The following is a 16,903-nucleotide window of genomic DNA, read 5'->3' as shown; positions in this document are numbered from 1 at the left end:
TTATTATGTACAATGTGTGATACTACAACTTCATATGGAAAAAGATGTTGACACCAGAACAGCCAGAGAGCTGAGAATTCAGAAGAATCAAGTTCAGGAACATGAGAACAAGATAAATTGTTGTGTACATATACACAACATCCATATTTGGCTTTGAAATGAGTTTTTTTTTTTTTTTATGTGTCTGACTCTGGGCATAGGCTTCACAGCCTGCTATCAAGGCCCAGCAGTCCTCATACATACCGTACACCTCTACATGTCACCACTTCGGCGCTAACACCCACCGTCCATATTGAATACATGCTAGGGCTGTCTCATACAGGACTGGTGTATTGGTATTAGTGGGGGTATTTTTACGACATGTCGGCGGGTCTTCTGGTAGATCAGTAATGCACGATAATGAAATTCAAATCCTTAAACTGTTCCCTGCCCCAGCCAGGATTCGAACCTGGGTCCATTAGGACTACAGACCACCTCTCTACCGATTGAGCCACCGCCTTCCCCAAATACTGTATAGAGAAAGTAGGAGGAAACAGAAATCGGTTTGCTGTCAGTTCCCTTAGACAGCCGAGTCTCAGTTAGAAAAAGAAGGTGAGGTTTAGAGGAGGAGAGGTGGTGTTCGACAGAGAGAAAGTTAGAGGAAAGGCTACAAATGCTGCAGAAATTAAGAAGAAGTGAATCAGACAGTGGTACCAGGCATCTCTCCGAGTCTTCACCTTTTTTATTTATGCCTGTATTAATTCGTAATCGTAAACAAGCGATTGAGTGTGTTTTGCAAGAGAGGACAGAGATGATATTTTCTGCCTGGGTCGAGATAATGGATGTAGTTGTACTTGTTTAGGCAAGGCCAGGAGCGAAAAAAAACGAAAATCCACTCATCACAGCATCAGGCTCTGAACTGCTTGATGAGGTGTATGGGAGTGTTGTGTAGATCAGTCTGAAGATGTTCTGAACGTCCATTCACTTCCAAAAGTTTTCACCATTTTTTATAGGCTGCGCTCAAACAATGCCTGCGGCCATTTACAGCTAAACATTGATCGACGCCGGCGGCCATGGAGGGGTAAAAAAGATGCATGTTTTATGTGACGAGTGATGAGTTTGATTTTACTAGGAGTTATCTTGTGATGCAATAATAAGAGGTTTTCCATTTCCACCATTGTAAGATATCTCATGACCTCTTTATAATGAAATATTATTTTAATGACAATCCAATATTACTACATGAAAAGTGTGTGATATATTGTATATCTTACAACCGCGTATACAATGTTACCAATAAACATGCGTTATGTGGTGTATTGGATGCTATTGTGTTGGATAACATTGATGAGAAGGGTTTTCAAAGTGAAATGCTTTTGAAAAGGATGATCTTGAAAATTCTCTACTTAAGAGATCATGGTGATACGGGGGTTTATACTGGACCAAAACACACCAAAGTTAAATCATAACTAAAAGTAATAGGGCATTAGAAATATAAAGTAAGACGAGAGAGAGAGAGAGAGAGAGAGAGAGAGAAAGATGAGAGAGAGAGAGAGAGAGAGAGAGAGAGAGAGAGAGAGAGAGAGAGAGAGAGAGAGTTTTACTGCACAAGTGCTGTGATATTACTAACCTATAATCAGGTCGTTTGTGAGGTAACGGCAGATTATCGGGACTGATGGATAAAGCCTGAGTGTCTCCTTGATGCACATTTCAATGTATTTCATCTCCCGTAGGTCAGCCAAGGTCACCGGACGCTCAGAGTCACCAAAGATGAAGTCAAGTTCTTCGTGGACGCGTGCCTTGAGTGGAAGAGGTAATATATTTAATTACTTATAAAACAGCAACAACAATTCCTATATTACTCCTTCAGGGTCTATCTATCTATCTATCTATAGCCCGACGCCCTAATCCCGCAAAGGGTGGCCGCAGACAAAACGCCTCCAAGTCACTCTGTCACCCACCATTTGACTCCCTCCCCCAACTCACCCCCTCCCTCATATACCTCTCAACTCCATCCCTCCACCTCATCCTCGGTCTACCCCTCCCTCTCCCTCCCTCCACCTCACCTACATACACCCTCTTAGTCAGTCTTTCATTCTCCATTCTCTCCACATGTCCAAACCACCTCAGTGTGGATTATTAGTCACAACTGTAGCTGGTTTTGTTGGTGTTGTAAAGGATCTCCAGGCAGACTGTATTTATTTTCCACTACATCCACCAACATGCCATAAAAATCCTTCCACCAGTCTCATTGACAAGTACTGTAGAGCCAGCGCTAACATGTATTCGATATGGACGGTGGGCACTGGTACTGAAGAGGTGGCATGTGATGGACTGGCTATTGTCACTGCTATATCTCAGGTAATATATCATCAAAGATTTCCCCAAAGCCAGGCACAAAATGCAATAGTTCAGAATATAATTATGTAGCAAGAGTTTACTTTATCCAGCTAAGTGCCAGTGATATTATTTTTTAGCTGTGTATGTGGGTCACGAAAGCCAATTTTTAAAAATCCCAGAGATGTATCAAGGGTGATAAATGAAATATTATGATAATGGCTTCACTGCTTACACCTGCATGCAAATTCGTGAGAGTGTTACTTATTTAGTCCAGCCTGTCTGGCTTTCCTTCTGCATGGAAGCAAGATTATGGAAGACCTTAGGATGGAATTCCACGAAATTTGGCAAAACGAATGACGACGATCAGAGAAACAGGTAATTAATTTTTGAGTGACAAAGATCATAGGTCACAGGTCCAGGAAAGAATCAATTCAATTTTGATCCAATTTTGAACAAAGTACGTGGAACCACTCAGGAAGAGGAAACGAGTGGAAATGTTCAGTTTTGAGAACTATGAATGAGAGATAAAGGTGGCAGAGCAAGGTCAAAAGGCCTGTCGTTTAACTCAGTTTTGATATGATTTGGATGAAACATGAAGGATGGCCTTAAGGTTAGCCGATGATTCAGAACAGCATGCCAAATGTCAAGATCCTAAGATAAGGTCAACTTAAAACACTCTTCATTCAGCTTGAGGCAGATTTGATGGATGGTTTAAAGGTTAGGTAAGGATTAAGTATTTCAGTTTTGAGAGCAATCAGTGGAAAGTCAAAGGTAACGAGCAAGGTAAATTGTTCGACCTTACCCTTTCACACAATTCAGTGTGCTCCTGTCGTGTCCGAGAAATGTGCTCTAAGTTTCAAAGCATGTTAACGAATTACTATAAGGTATAAACAGACCAGAAGCGTGAAAGGTACTTCATCACCTCTAAAAGATGATGTTCCATAATTTTTCCATTAACATGTCCCCAGGATCACAGGTACTCACTGACTGTCTGTGGACGGGCATTAAGCCTTTAGACCGGTTGTACGGTGTGGGTGTTACATTCTTTGAATGTATCTTTGTAATATGTCGCCAGTGATTCAGGCCACTACTTGATGTACATCATTCACTTTACTAGTTATCATATATCACCAGACTACTTGAAACCACCCGCTAGCGAACGTGATAAAGGCAAGACTAATGAACGTACCCGGTGGCAGAGTGGATAATATACTGTAAATTCTGATGCGGGGAAGATCGAGATTAACAACTTCCTCCCCTCAATAAATAAATAAATAAATATAAATATAAATAAATAAATAAATAAATAATATATAAATATATATATATATATATATATATATATATATATATATTTATATACATATATATATATATATATATATATATATATATATATATATATATATATATATATATATATATATATATATATCATCATCATCATCATCAGTCGTTTGAGTATCCACTGCAGGACCGGCCTATCCTATATATATATCCCATTGGAGCCCAGTGTCCGGAATATTGGACAGAACTGGGATTTTTCAAGTGTTTATAAAGTAGGGAACCCCCGGGTAGGGACCTATGAGCTTCGGAACTATAAGCCGACAGGCGGAGGGCGGTACACTTGGAACCCACCCAGTGCCATGCCTCGCCCAGCATCCCTGGGATCCAATGGGATATATATATATATATATATATATATATATATATATATATATATATAAATGAAGTACATTTTAGCCGTGTATTACCTTGCTCTCGGTCATAAACGAGAGAGAATAATTCTAGAATTATTAAGGTGTCCACCCAGAAAATATTCTGGGGTGAAGAAGCACTTTGCGATACACAAACAATGTCACTACGTTCATCTCCTTTAGTGTTTAGAAGAAGCAGTTTTTGCATGGTAAAATCAATTAAAGTGCCTATTTCTTACAATAAATTCATAACCAGCAATATATTCTAATAATACTGTGCTTATAAATACATTTATCAAAATTTCCTCTTGGTGATAAATGGTACCCTATAATTTATTAAAGTTTCAAATAAATAAAGTATGCAGTAGGGATACTGCGGTGGCTGAATCGGTAGAGAGGCGGTCTGCGGTCCTACTGGACCCAGGATCCAATCCCGGCTGGGGCAGGGAACAGTTTCAGGATTTGAATTTCCTAAAAAGCAGGCTTTCTTGATCTATCAGATGACCCGCCGACATGTCGTAAAAATACCCCCGCTAATACCAATATACCAATCCTGTATGAGACAGCCCTGGCATATATTCAATAAGGATGGTGGGTGTTAGCGCCGAAGTGGTGACATGTGGAGGTGTAGGAGGACTACTGGGCCTTGGGATAGGTCACTGCCCCCGAGAAATAGGCCCTGAAGCCTCTGCCCAGAGTCGAACACGTAAAAAAAAAAAACAACAACAAGACGTTGAAGGATAAGAGATCGATTGACAACCCTGCATAATGACACATGACATGCAGGCAATCTTTCATAATGAAAAGTGATATGGTAACGACTGACAATGATATAATAACACTGGATTACAAAGAGCACCTGCGAGCATTCAGACTATGCCCAGAAAAGATGTGAGTTCGAGGACGTAAAGAGGTACAGTTGGGCAAATAGAAAGTGCGAAAAAATATTGAAGAATATGGAGATCTCTGGCAGTTCCCTGTTGTAAGCCAACGTATCTTTAAGAATGAATAACTCAGAACCTATAGTCTGTGTCAGGTAGAACGAGATTGGCTTAGGTTTTCAGTGGTGGTGAAGCAAATATCTCATCATATTATTCTGGAAATGAGGGTTCATAGCTAATAAGTGATAGGAAACACTTTATAGAGAATACTACAGTATTTAATGAACGAACGTGGAGTAATAATGAGTAATAAGCGTTAGCATTCTGTAAAACATAACTGGCAACATGGCACAGAAGAGCAGCACGTCAGGTGGTAGTTTCATTTATTCATGATCTTCGAAGCTGCTGAAAAGAAGTGCAGTGAATCAGACTAATAGAAGTTAACCTCTGACGAAGAGAACGGCAAATGGTTTCTTTAACGAATCTAATGTTGATATTCTATTTCATCAATTTCTAGGGTTATTATCCTCTATGAAAGAAGATATCTACTAAAATGCATCGGCAGTAAATTAATACTAAACTCTTTGTTGCCCTATTACCTTTCATCTCAATATGATATATTAAAACAGGATGAGAGAAAACTGCACCAAACCAGAAATACCTTGGAGCGCAAGGGAGGGGATGAAAAGGAAGGGCAGAAAGCAAGAGGGAAAAAGCCTAAGTCTACTAATACCAAGTCGGATCACTTCCATCTAAAACGAGTCCAAGCTGGCGCAGGGGGCGGAGCATCAGAGTGATGTCAGCTGGCACGAAACCCAAGTTCAGTTGACGCCTGACCGTGGTGGTGAGTGGATGTATGCTGCATTCTCCAGATCATGACACATTTTCAGTCCGAAGTGAGGGAAGGGACTGAAATGTCTGAGGGAAGGTATGGGGGTGTGAGGGAAGGCATAGGGGTGTGAGAGAACCTACTGCTATGTTATTTGGTTAAACGAGCCCGCACTTCTACCCCATCCTCGTTTTCCCTTATTATAAATGTTTAATTTGAGTCTGCCCTTTTATACATTTTCTGTTACTTAAGCCGACTGACGTCACACACAAGCCATGCCTCCCTGTGCCCTGAGGGAAAGTGAACCGACTTGGTATTAGTAGACTTAGGAAAAAGCAGGAAAGGAGGGACAGCTGACGAGTGGAAAGTGAATGACACGGGACCGAATGGGCGTCCAAACCCTTTAAGTATCGCCCACACTTCTGCAAAATACCACCCTACAGGGTTCATCTCATGATAAGTGCAGAAATATAGTCGGATAATCTTTAAAATTCATATATTTTGAGACGGTTACCTTAAAATTCTTCCCAGCAACTCCACTTAATTACTTTCACGTCCATGAGCTGCATAAAACATCATTTGTTAACGTCAAACAGGGACTAGATAACCAAGTATCTAGTTTTAATCTGAACACTTAACCAACACCGATCCCTCTTGCACCATGTTTGGAGGAAAGGGTGGGAACGAGCCAGCGATGAAAACGGTGGAATGAAGAGATTATCACATGGATAACTAGTGTCAATTAACACTGGCAGCCGTGGGGTTGTTCCTTCATATGAATATGTAATTATACTGTTTGACGCTAGTCAGTCCCCGGATTGAAGTATTAAGCCCCGTCCTCTCTCTCTCTCTCTCTCTGAAAATATATATATATGAATATATTTATTTATATATTTATATATATATATATATATATATATATATATATATATATATATATATGTGTGTGTGTGTGTGTGTTTGTGTGTGTGTTAAATAACAGAACAGAGGAAGGAAAAAAATGAGTAAAAAAAAAAATCCATACTCCAAATCACTGGTGTCCTCCATTCATAAAATGTCTGTAACAGTTGGACTTGAACTGCTGTAGGTTGAAGCTTGGAGGGAAACAATTCTGGGGCAGCGAGTTCCAGACATATGCGGTTCGGGGAATGAAAGAATTCTGGAAGGCAGAAGTTCTGCACTATGGCTTACTGACGTTCCAGGCATGAGCGCTGCCAGATGCCCGTGTAGCACGAGGGAAGGCATGGAGGGGTGGCAGAATGGATGCAACTTCGTCTGAGCATTTGTCATAAAAATACTTGCAAAATAATGGAAGGGAGGCAACATTCCTTCTAACTTGTAGGGGAGGTAGTTTATTTATAATATCAGGGTTATTAATAATTCCAGCAGCTTTGTTCTGAATTTTGTCTTGCTTGGTTTAATGCAACCTCTCCACATCCATTCCACAAGGGTGAACAATATTCAAGCTAAGAGCGCACGTGACTCTAATATATTATAGCTAATTGCTCGTCAGTGAAGAAGTTACGAACTCTGTACAATAATCCAAGTTTCTCTGAGGCAGTTTTAGCAAGTGATTTGACATGAGAGGTCCAGCTGAGGATATTATTAAGTGACACAGAGAGAATTTCAATATTTTGGAGACGGGAATATTAGTAGCATTGAAGTTAATATACGAATCTGGCAATATTTGTCTATTAGTAAACTGTATACATTTAGTTTTCTGTGTATCTATATACCTAGGCTGCTTCCCCCAAGGAAAGGGAGCTAGCCGAGACAGGACGACACTCCCAATTTACTCATCCATTCCAACACATTCATTCACATCTTAGCCCGAAAGGGGAGAAGGGACAGATCCTCACCGCATCACACCGCACAAGGGTCAACTGCGCAGTGTAATCAGCGATATCCACAGCAGGGCCCGACAGCAGAGCTGGTTTACCCCTGCCACATCATAATAAACTCATCCCCTTACCCGCACCTGCCCTGACTAGCTGATGAGACCAAATGCGGGAGAATATCCTCTCAGGGCTGCATCATCATTTATTCATTCACAATTTCTCTCCATTTATTTCTGTCATGCACTGCCACTCTTCCTTACTCAACAGACATCCCTCTCGCATCCAGCGCTCTCTTCACACTGTCCATCCATCCTATTCGTGATCTCCCTCTCAGCCTTACACCTCTCACATCAGATCTAGTTATCTTTTTCACCAATTGCTCATTTTCCATTCTCTCCATATGCCCAAACCATCGCAACACCCTCTGCTCAACTCTACCAGTCATCTCCCGAACAACTCCAGTTCTCCTTCGCACTTCATCATTTCACACTCGATCCATACATGTCATTCCACATACTTCTCAGACACCTCATCTCCATTACATTCAAACTTTTCCTCTCTGCCACACCCATATTCCATGTTTCAGCCCGATATAATGCACTCGGTACCACAACACCCTCATACAGCCTTCTCTTTACTTCCATTCTAAGCGAACGACATCTAAACACTTTTTTCATTCCTCCCGGCACCTTACCTACTTCATTCATTCTAAACTTCACTTCTGCATCTATTATTCCATCCACAGCAACATGTGACCCCCTAAATATTTAAAACACTCTACTTCCTCAAGCAACTCACCATTCAAAACAATATTCATCCTCCTACCATCTACCAACCTCGTACACTCCATCACTTTACTCTTATTCTCATTTACTTTCAATTTCCTCCTTTCGCACACCCTTCCTAACTTCTACCAACTATCTCAGTTTCTCCTCTGAATCAGCCAACAGTGCAGTATCATCTGCAAACAGCAGCTGCTTCGGATTCCACTCTCCACCATCAACATTCACCAGACTCAGACCTCCACCTAACACTCATGCACTCACCTCCCTTACAACACCATCCATATAAATATTAAACAACCAAGGCGACATCACACATCCCTGTCGCAGCCCCACTCTCACGGGAAACCTATCACTCACAGCATTTCTCACTCTTACACACACTCTACTATTTACATAAAAACTTTTCACCCCTTTTAGTAACCTACCATGAAGTTCTTACAATCTTAAAACAGTCCACAAAGCCTCCCTATCAATATCTATTATACTCTTTCTCTAAATTCATGAATGGCCAAAACACATCCTTGCCTTTCGCTAAATACTTTTCACACACTTATCTCACAGTGAACACCTGATCCACGCATCCCCTCCCTCTCCTAAAGCCACACTGCTCATCGCCAATCACTCCCTCTGTACCCTCTCTAACTTTCATATTTAACACTCTACCATACAGCTTACCTACAACACTCAACAGACTTATACCCCTAAAGCTAGTACATTCATACTTATCATCCTTGCCTTTATACAACAGGACCACACAAGCACTTGCCCAGTCAATTGGCACCATACTTTTCACAAAGCACACATTCAACAGTCTTACTAACCAGTCAACAATGGTGACTCCACCACCCTTCAGGCATTCCACAGCGCACCCATCGATACCTACAGCTTTCCCTGTTTTCATCTCCTTTACTGCCTTCTCCACTTCTTCCTTCGTGATCAAAGAATCATTCAACTCTCCCAACACCTTTATTCCTTGCACCCTTCCATCCACCACAATCACAGCCACCTTTTCCTCCTCTACATTTAATAATCAAATACTCTGCCTATCTCCACCTTACTTCATCTATCTCAGTTAACATCCTTCCATTCTCTGCTTTTGCTCACTCTTCCTTCCCAGACTCTCCCTTTTGCACCCTTTTCACCTCCTTCCAGAACATTTTCTTATTCCGTCGAAAATTCTCAGTCAGTCGCCTACCCTACCTTTCACCTGCTGGCACTTTAGCATCACGCACAGCCCTTCTCGCCCTATTCCTCTTTTCCTTATACCTCTCATATGACACCTCATCCTTCCTCTGCAGCCACACTTCATATGCACGTCCCTTCTCAGCCACAGCCATACTTACTTCCTCGCACCACCATTCACTCCCTTTTCTTACACCACCACCCACACGTCTCACACCATACACCTCTTCTGCATGCCCCACCACAGCACTCTTAAACAACTGCCATTCCTCCTTCACACTGCCATTTTCCTGATCTTTCACTGCGTTCCACTCATCTTTCAATTTCTCCTGATACTGCATCATTTTCTCTCTTTTATCCAACTCACTCACTTTCAAAACGTCCCTGCCACACCTAACCCTCCTAGCTCTCATCCATCTCTTACCTACTCTTATCTTTCCCTCCACCAGGTAGTGGTCAGACATACCTCCACCCTCCCCTCCCAGAACTCTCACATCCAACAATCTTCCTATTACATTCCTAGACACAACCACAGTCTGATGGACTATGCTTTATCCAAAACCATTCCACCCTCCTGTCTCACCCATGTTTTTTTTTTTTTTTTTCTTTTTTATGTGACCGACTCTGGGCATAGGCTTCACACCTGTTATCAAGGTTCAGCAGTCCTCCTACGTACCGCACACCTCTACATGTCACCTTGTAAATGTCTTTCTTCTCAAACAGCGTATTTCCAATCACCATCTCTCACTCAACACACATCCCTATCATTCGTTCCCCATTTTCATTTCTTCCAGGCACATCATGCATACCAACTAATCTTCAACTGCTACATTTCCCACACTAGCATTCAGATCTCCCATCATTACCACATTCATATTCATTCCAAAACTCTGCAGACATGCATCAACATAATTCCAGAAGGTCTCCCTCTCTTCTTCATCCCTTTCACTACCAGGCCCATATGCATTCACAAACACCCACAACTCACGTTCAAATTTCGCTTTCACCTACATCAGTCTCGATGACACTTCCTTCCATTCAGTCACACACTGCTGTACTTCCGGACTCACTAACAAGGCCACACCTTCTCTTGCCCTTCCTCTATCAACACCTGACAATCTCCCATTCACACTTCCACACATACACTCACCCTTCCCTTTCATCTTCGTTTCACTCAGAACTAACACATCCAACTTTCTTCTCACAAACATTCTCCCAATCTCCTCCCTTTTAGCCTCAATCGTACTACATTCACGCACATTCATAGAATATTTAGTTTTACCAGCGTTAAATGAGACAATGTTGTTTTGTCCCTATTCATTGATCATAGATAAGTCTTGATTTATGGAGATGGCTGTACTGAGTTGAGAGAGATATCAGACTCTGAAAATGGGTGTCTGAGTGTGAATTAACTATGGAGTGTTGAGTCACCTGCATATGAATGGATGGGATTGTGGGTGACAGATAAGAGATCATTTTAATGAACCATGAACAGAGTTGGCACCAGAACTAATTCCTGTGGCACACCGGCATTGAATGGAAACTGGAATATACATAATCTATTTTTACTCTTATTTTTCTGTCGCTGAGATATGAGGAAAGCAGAGGAACAAAAGACGTTAGTCCATACCAATGAAGTTTGGACAACAGGAAATGGTGCCATACTCTGTTTAACGCTTTAGAAATATCAAGGGCTACTGCATGAGTTTCTCAATGTAGGTCGAGTGATTGATGAATGATATGAGTCAGGAGATTAACCCTCTCTTGCACGGTAAGTTTCAGTAAGTTTTCCGGCGCACGACTTTATATGCAAAGCCGCCCAGCCCGGCTGCCCGCGCGACAAATAACACGTTTTCTCTCCTTATTTTCGCCACCCAAACGTCAATATTATGCCCTGAAACCTATATCATCTTATTCGTCGATATTTGTTCTACCTGATAAGCACCACAAAAAATAGGAAAACCCGAATAAAACAACATTAGACGGCCGTGAATAAACATTTTGATTCGTCACGTTCACTTCCCAACATCACCATTCGAATGTTTTCCATCATACAGGAAAATGTTATTAAAAGTTTTTATAGAGAATTTCATCAGGTTTCTAAAGAGACAAATTCTGTGTAATACGATTTGTAGTTTTCGAGAAAATAGCCAAAAATTTAATGCCATTTTTGGAAAAAAAAATCAAGGAGCTCAAAGTCTTAAATTTTCTAGCACATGTTATGTTTTTATTGCATAATATTATGCAGAATTTCACCAGCTTTCTATTGACCTAAAAATTATTTCGATATGCCTCATAGTTCTCGAGTAAATCGCCAAAAACGTCGAGGAACTCACGTCCTCTTGTTGGGGATCCTCTCCCGTCGGTGGCCCAGTGTCTTATCCAGCCGCACTCTCTCATCGATGAAACAACGACGCTTGGCTGGATGTCCTCCTGCCATTCCCCGGTCCTGTTGTCCTGGAGGTGCAGTTGCAGGCCCGGGCATGGCAGTGGCAGCAGGGTCTCCCAATGGACTAGGAACCGGTGAAGGTTCTCTCAGCACCTGTGCTGGTCTTGCAGGCGATGGTGGTGCTGACTCCTGTCCTGGCCCTCCTCCTGGACATGGTGGTGTTGGTGCAGGAGCCGGTAGTGATGACACCTGTGCTGGCGCTGCAGCAGGTCCCACAGGTGCTGGATGTTCTGCTGGCGGCCGGGTTGGAAGGTCAGGGGCATGGTGGATGACGTGCCCTGATGTGGGCCACTCTGCTTCATCAAAGTAGAGGAGCTTGTCCACTATCTCCTCCACGAATTCAAGCAAACTGACTGACCCGCATGAGCACTTCTTGTACAGAGCGAACGTGTTGAAAATGGCCATGTGAATGAAGTAGAAGGTGATCTTCTTGGTCCATTTCACGGTCCGCCACTGGATGGGGTAGTATTGGACCATCTGGTCGAAGTGGTCCACCTGACCCATGTGTCGATTATAGTCATCCACCACGACGGGCTTGTCCACGGGCTTCTGGACATAGGTTGTCCTCCTGTCAGGAGCCCTGGTCTTCCTTCGAACCTGCTTCTGGATGGTGCTTGTGCTGTGGAAGGTGGAGACCATGTTGACAATGAGCTTGTCTCTCCACAGCAACACCATCATGTTGTCCTTGTGCATCGCTGTCATGCCCCCCACTGGCAGGTTCGTGGTCCTGGCGATGTCCTGCAGCTGCTTTGGTGTTCCTCTTGACAAGCGCAGGGTCTCACACATGTAGGTTCCTGCACTGAAGAGGTGTTCGCACAGGGATACAGAGCTATAACAGTTGTCCATGTAAACTCTGGATCCCAGATCCTTCAGCGGTTCTACGAGGCTCCACACAGTGGTCTCCAGTGCCCTCTTCTGTCCCGTATACACCCCAAAATTCCAGATGTTACCCGAAGAAGCCTCAGCCAGGATATACAGCTTGATGGAATACTTTGAGGGCTTCATTGGGTTGTAGATGCGGAAGCTTAGGCGCCCCTTCCACGGCAGTGAGCCATCGTCCAGGCTGAGGTGCTCCTTGAGTAAGTATGTGTTCTGGAACCGATGAAGGAGGTACTCCATCACCATGAGAACCATGATGAGCCGGTCTTCATTGTCCTGGGGTATCGCAAGTGAATTGAACACATGGAAGTGTTTCAGGATCGCCCTGAAACGCCTTCCACTCATCACTTGTGTAAAGAGGGGGTAGCTGTAGATGCGGGATCTCATCCAGTAGTGCCGGATGCTCGGGAGATTAACCCTTTAAACGTGGCCGTGTACAGCCGATCCCCCCCGTGTGGCGGGGTTGTAGCGGGGTCTGAGTACCTGTGGGAAAATATTTGCTAAAAATCAGAGATTAATTCTAGAACATTAAAATTTTTATGGCATATAGTACTTACATTCAGCTTTCTTCTGAGATAGGTGTTGCGCCTTCGTGGACTACCAAAGGACTTGTGAAACTTGCAAAGTTGGGTAACAAAGTCTTCACTTTCACACCTCCAGCAACCCGGTTTCCCCTCTACCACAGCCTCAATCTGTCACAGTACACTTTATACAACAACGTACAGATAGTTTGGAATCCGTATTTGTACAATAGGCACTGAAAATAAGGCTACAATCAACGAAGCGTACGGCCGACATGCAGTGCGGCGGCGGTCTTCCCGTCACTGAACACACATTTCCCTTTTCACAGCTAAAAACACGTATACTACATTATTTTCCTTCATAGTACTTCGCAAAGGCTCGCTTGGCACTATTACGGCCCTAAAAATCACTGTCACTGCCAGTATTGTGAAGCGGGAATGAAAAAGACCACCGTGGCCTGATTTTATTCTGCCTTACGGCAGGCACTTTATTCTCGCTCCTGTCGGCCACTCGCACTTCATTTCTATCGCTCACTTTCACTCTAGATGTCAGTTTAGTGCCTTATTCATCAGTGTCACTGTCATCTGTTATAAAAATAATACTTTCTACACACCAAACTGTCACTGTCAGAACATAGAATAGAAAAATATGCTTTCAACTTCTTACACTGGAGTGACTGTCACTCTCAATACTTATATTATTACTATGTACAATTATTTACACTGAAATCACTGTCACTGTCAGTGCTTTTACAACTACATACACTAATTTACACTCATCAGACTGTCACTGTCAGTACGTACAAGAAAACTAAACACTAGTATCACTGTCACTCTCAGTATTATTTACAAGATTCTTACCCTTATTTTCAATATCTAGTCAGGCTGTGGTAGTCAAAGAAACACGGGTAAGCCCAGAGGGGAATTTTGCACTCTTTGCACTGCAAAGAGGTGCGCCTAAATATTCTGTCTTGCCTGATAGTGTGGCTATACACATGACACCTCCTCAGTGCTTTCCCCTCTTGGCAGTGCTAGGCAGTGGCTCCAGGCGGTGTCGCCGAAGGTAGTCCTGGCACTGTAGGCGGTCTGGAGGTGTGTGTGAGTGGCGCCTGGGACCTGATGGCAGTACCTGCCCAAAACGCTGAAGCAGCTGGTACACATAAGTCTTAGAAAAACGCCGGAGAGAGTAGTTTGCTGGCTTCCTGTTCTTGATCTTATACAGGATGAAGGCGTTCAGCATGCACATATCAAGCAAGTGCAAGAACATCTTCCTGTACCAGCAACGGTTCCTCCTCAGGCAGTCTATCTCTCCGATCATCATATCAGACTTGTCCACCAGCCGCATATTGACGTTGTAGTCAATAACAGCATCAGGCTTCATCACAGGATCGCCAGTCCTTCTGTCGACCTTCCCTGTGGCTTGCATTTCCCCCTTGTGAACTGTGGTGAGCACATTGACGATTCTCTTGTCGTGCCACCTGATCGCCAGCATTTTGTCCGATTTTTTCAGGTGCAAGTCTCCCCGCTTTGATCCTTCAGCCTCGGGGAAGGCAGGGTAGTGTGCCCTATTGCTCTGGACAGTGCCACAGGATCCGACGCCGTGTTCTGAAAGGTACTTGGCGAGTTCGGGAGCTGTATAATAATTGTCCGTATACAGGACATGATTCCCGCCAAAGTACTTTTCCAAAAGCACTTTCACCACAGAACCAAGAATCCAAGGGGGTCAGTCTTGTCCAAGTACACGTTGCTGGCAGTGTAGATAGCGAAGTCTAGGATGAACCCCGTCTTGCAGTTGCACAGCACGAAAAACTTTATTCCAAAGCAGTGGCGTTTGCTAGGAATATACTGCCTGAACAAAACCAAGGACTCGTCAATCACAACTTTCTTGAAGGGCCGAAGGAACGTCATAAACTTGTCCTTGATCAGGTTCAGGATTCCCCTCACTTTCCATAGTGGGTCAGTTTGGGAAGGCTCATCGTTGTTGGCAAAGTGAAGGTACGTCATGAGTTGCCTGAAACGATTACGACTCATGCACTTGTTGAAGATGGGTGTGGGGCAAAGATCGTCAGCACTCCAGTGCTCCTCGAGCTTGTGCTTCCAGTTATGTGGCATGAGAATCATCAAGCCGATGAATACAAATAGTTCCCGGATCGTAACAGGAACCCATGCTGCCATCCGCAATGTGGAAGGCGTTGCAGCTTCACCTTCACCTTCACGAACTGCAGCAGATGGCCCTTCGTACCTGTTCGTCTCGGTACAAATCTGCTCCATGGCTTCGTTATCCAGGAAGGCCAACAGGTAGTCCAGACATTCACCATCCTCGGGGACAGGGAAGTCAGCCTGTATCCCACACCCACTGGCATCAAAGGGCAGATCCTCTGGCACAAAATCTGAGCCCTCAGACCACACGAAGGCATCCAGAGTGCCCTGCCTAGGCTGGGAGGTGGAGGGGGCGGCGGGGGGTGAGGCAGGCCATGTGGCAGTGGGTGAGGCAAGCGGTGAGGTAGTGGGTGAGGCAGGCCGTGTGGCAGAGGCTGTGCTAGGTCGTGTCGGTGTGGTGGTGGTGGTGGTGGGGAGATAAGGAGAAGGTTCAAGGTCACTCGCAGTGACCTGAGTGGTGAGTTGCCTAGTGCGAGTAACCTTACCACTAACTCTAACACTAGGTGACACTTTCCTACTCCTACCAGCACGAACACGGGGCCTAAGGAAACCTCTACATAAACCAGACTGCTTACTTCCCTTCCGAGGTGGTGAAGGAGACTCCGAAGACTCTGGAGAAAGCACAGCAGAAGATGACGATGAGAGAATGGGGCTGGGAGTGCATGGCGGTATGGCGGCGGCGTGACCTGGTGTAGGGGACAATGGCCGGTCTGAGGAAGACAATGGCTGGGAACTGGGGTCACCACTTCGCCTCCTCTTGGCCCCCTTTCCATACACTAGTCCCCTTTTCACTGGAGCCTTGCCTGTTGAGGTGCTGGGCACAGGAATTGTCACTTCAGGCACCTTAGACTCAGCACTCGATAGAGTGTCTGACTCGGCAAGGCTCGATAACACTCCGACGTCACTACCATAATCCATTGATGCTTTCAACAATTCAGTGCCTATAGCCGAGTCACTAAGGCCCTTAGCAGTTCCTAGTAAGGGTTTGGACGGGGTAGAGGTCACAAAGCCCTTTTTTGGAGGGCTGGAAGGCACAGACTCAGAAAAGCTTGAGTGAGACATGGTGTCACCTTCAAAGATTGCGGTAAACTGACGCTAAACAGGGGCAAACCACGGGAAAAAATGCTAGTGTGACAACTGGGGAAACAAGAGTTTCCAATTAGCATAAAGTGCTTGTGAGAGGAAGGCGCAGATTGACACGTCTGAGCTGTCTGTGCGCTGCCATATTGCACGACGAGGGGGGGGCCGGGCAGCGGTGCGTGGGTGGGTAAAAAAAATGATACTTGGCAACAACCGAGGTCAGTGGTACAAAGGTCAAGTGTGCTAAGAGTAGCTAAAGGGTGGCGGTACTGATAGACAATAC

At 44.1% G+C, this 16,903-nt stretch overlaps 1 protein-coding gene across 1 annotated transcript in view; it reads right to left on the bottom strand.

Annotated features, from left to right (window-relative positions):
* The window catches only part of LOC145395519 (cytochrome P450 4C1-like), a 338,392-nt gene that overhangs the window by 94,132 nt on the left and 227,357 nt on the right, over positions 1-16,903 (bottom strand). Inside the window, exon 8 of the mRNA XM_080269128.1 lies at positions 1,610-1,778. Within this exon, the coding sequence (XP_080125254.1) occupies positions 1,610-1,778 (169 nt within the window). The remainder of the gene's footprint in view (positions 1-1,609; positions 1,779-16,903) is intronic.

Source organism: Coenobita brevimanus, chromosome 31 (assembly GCF_032717465.1).
Source record: "Coenobita brevimanus isolate Jiangsu-jjx chromosome 31, ASM3271746v2, whole genome shotgun sequence".
NCBI lineage: Eukaryota > Metazoa > Arthropoda > Malacostraca > Decapoda > Coenobitidae > Coenobita > Coenobita brevimanus.
This window is presented reverse-complemented; position numbering and strand designations above follow the sequence as displayed.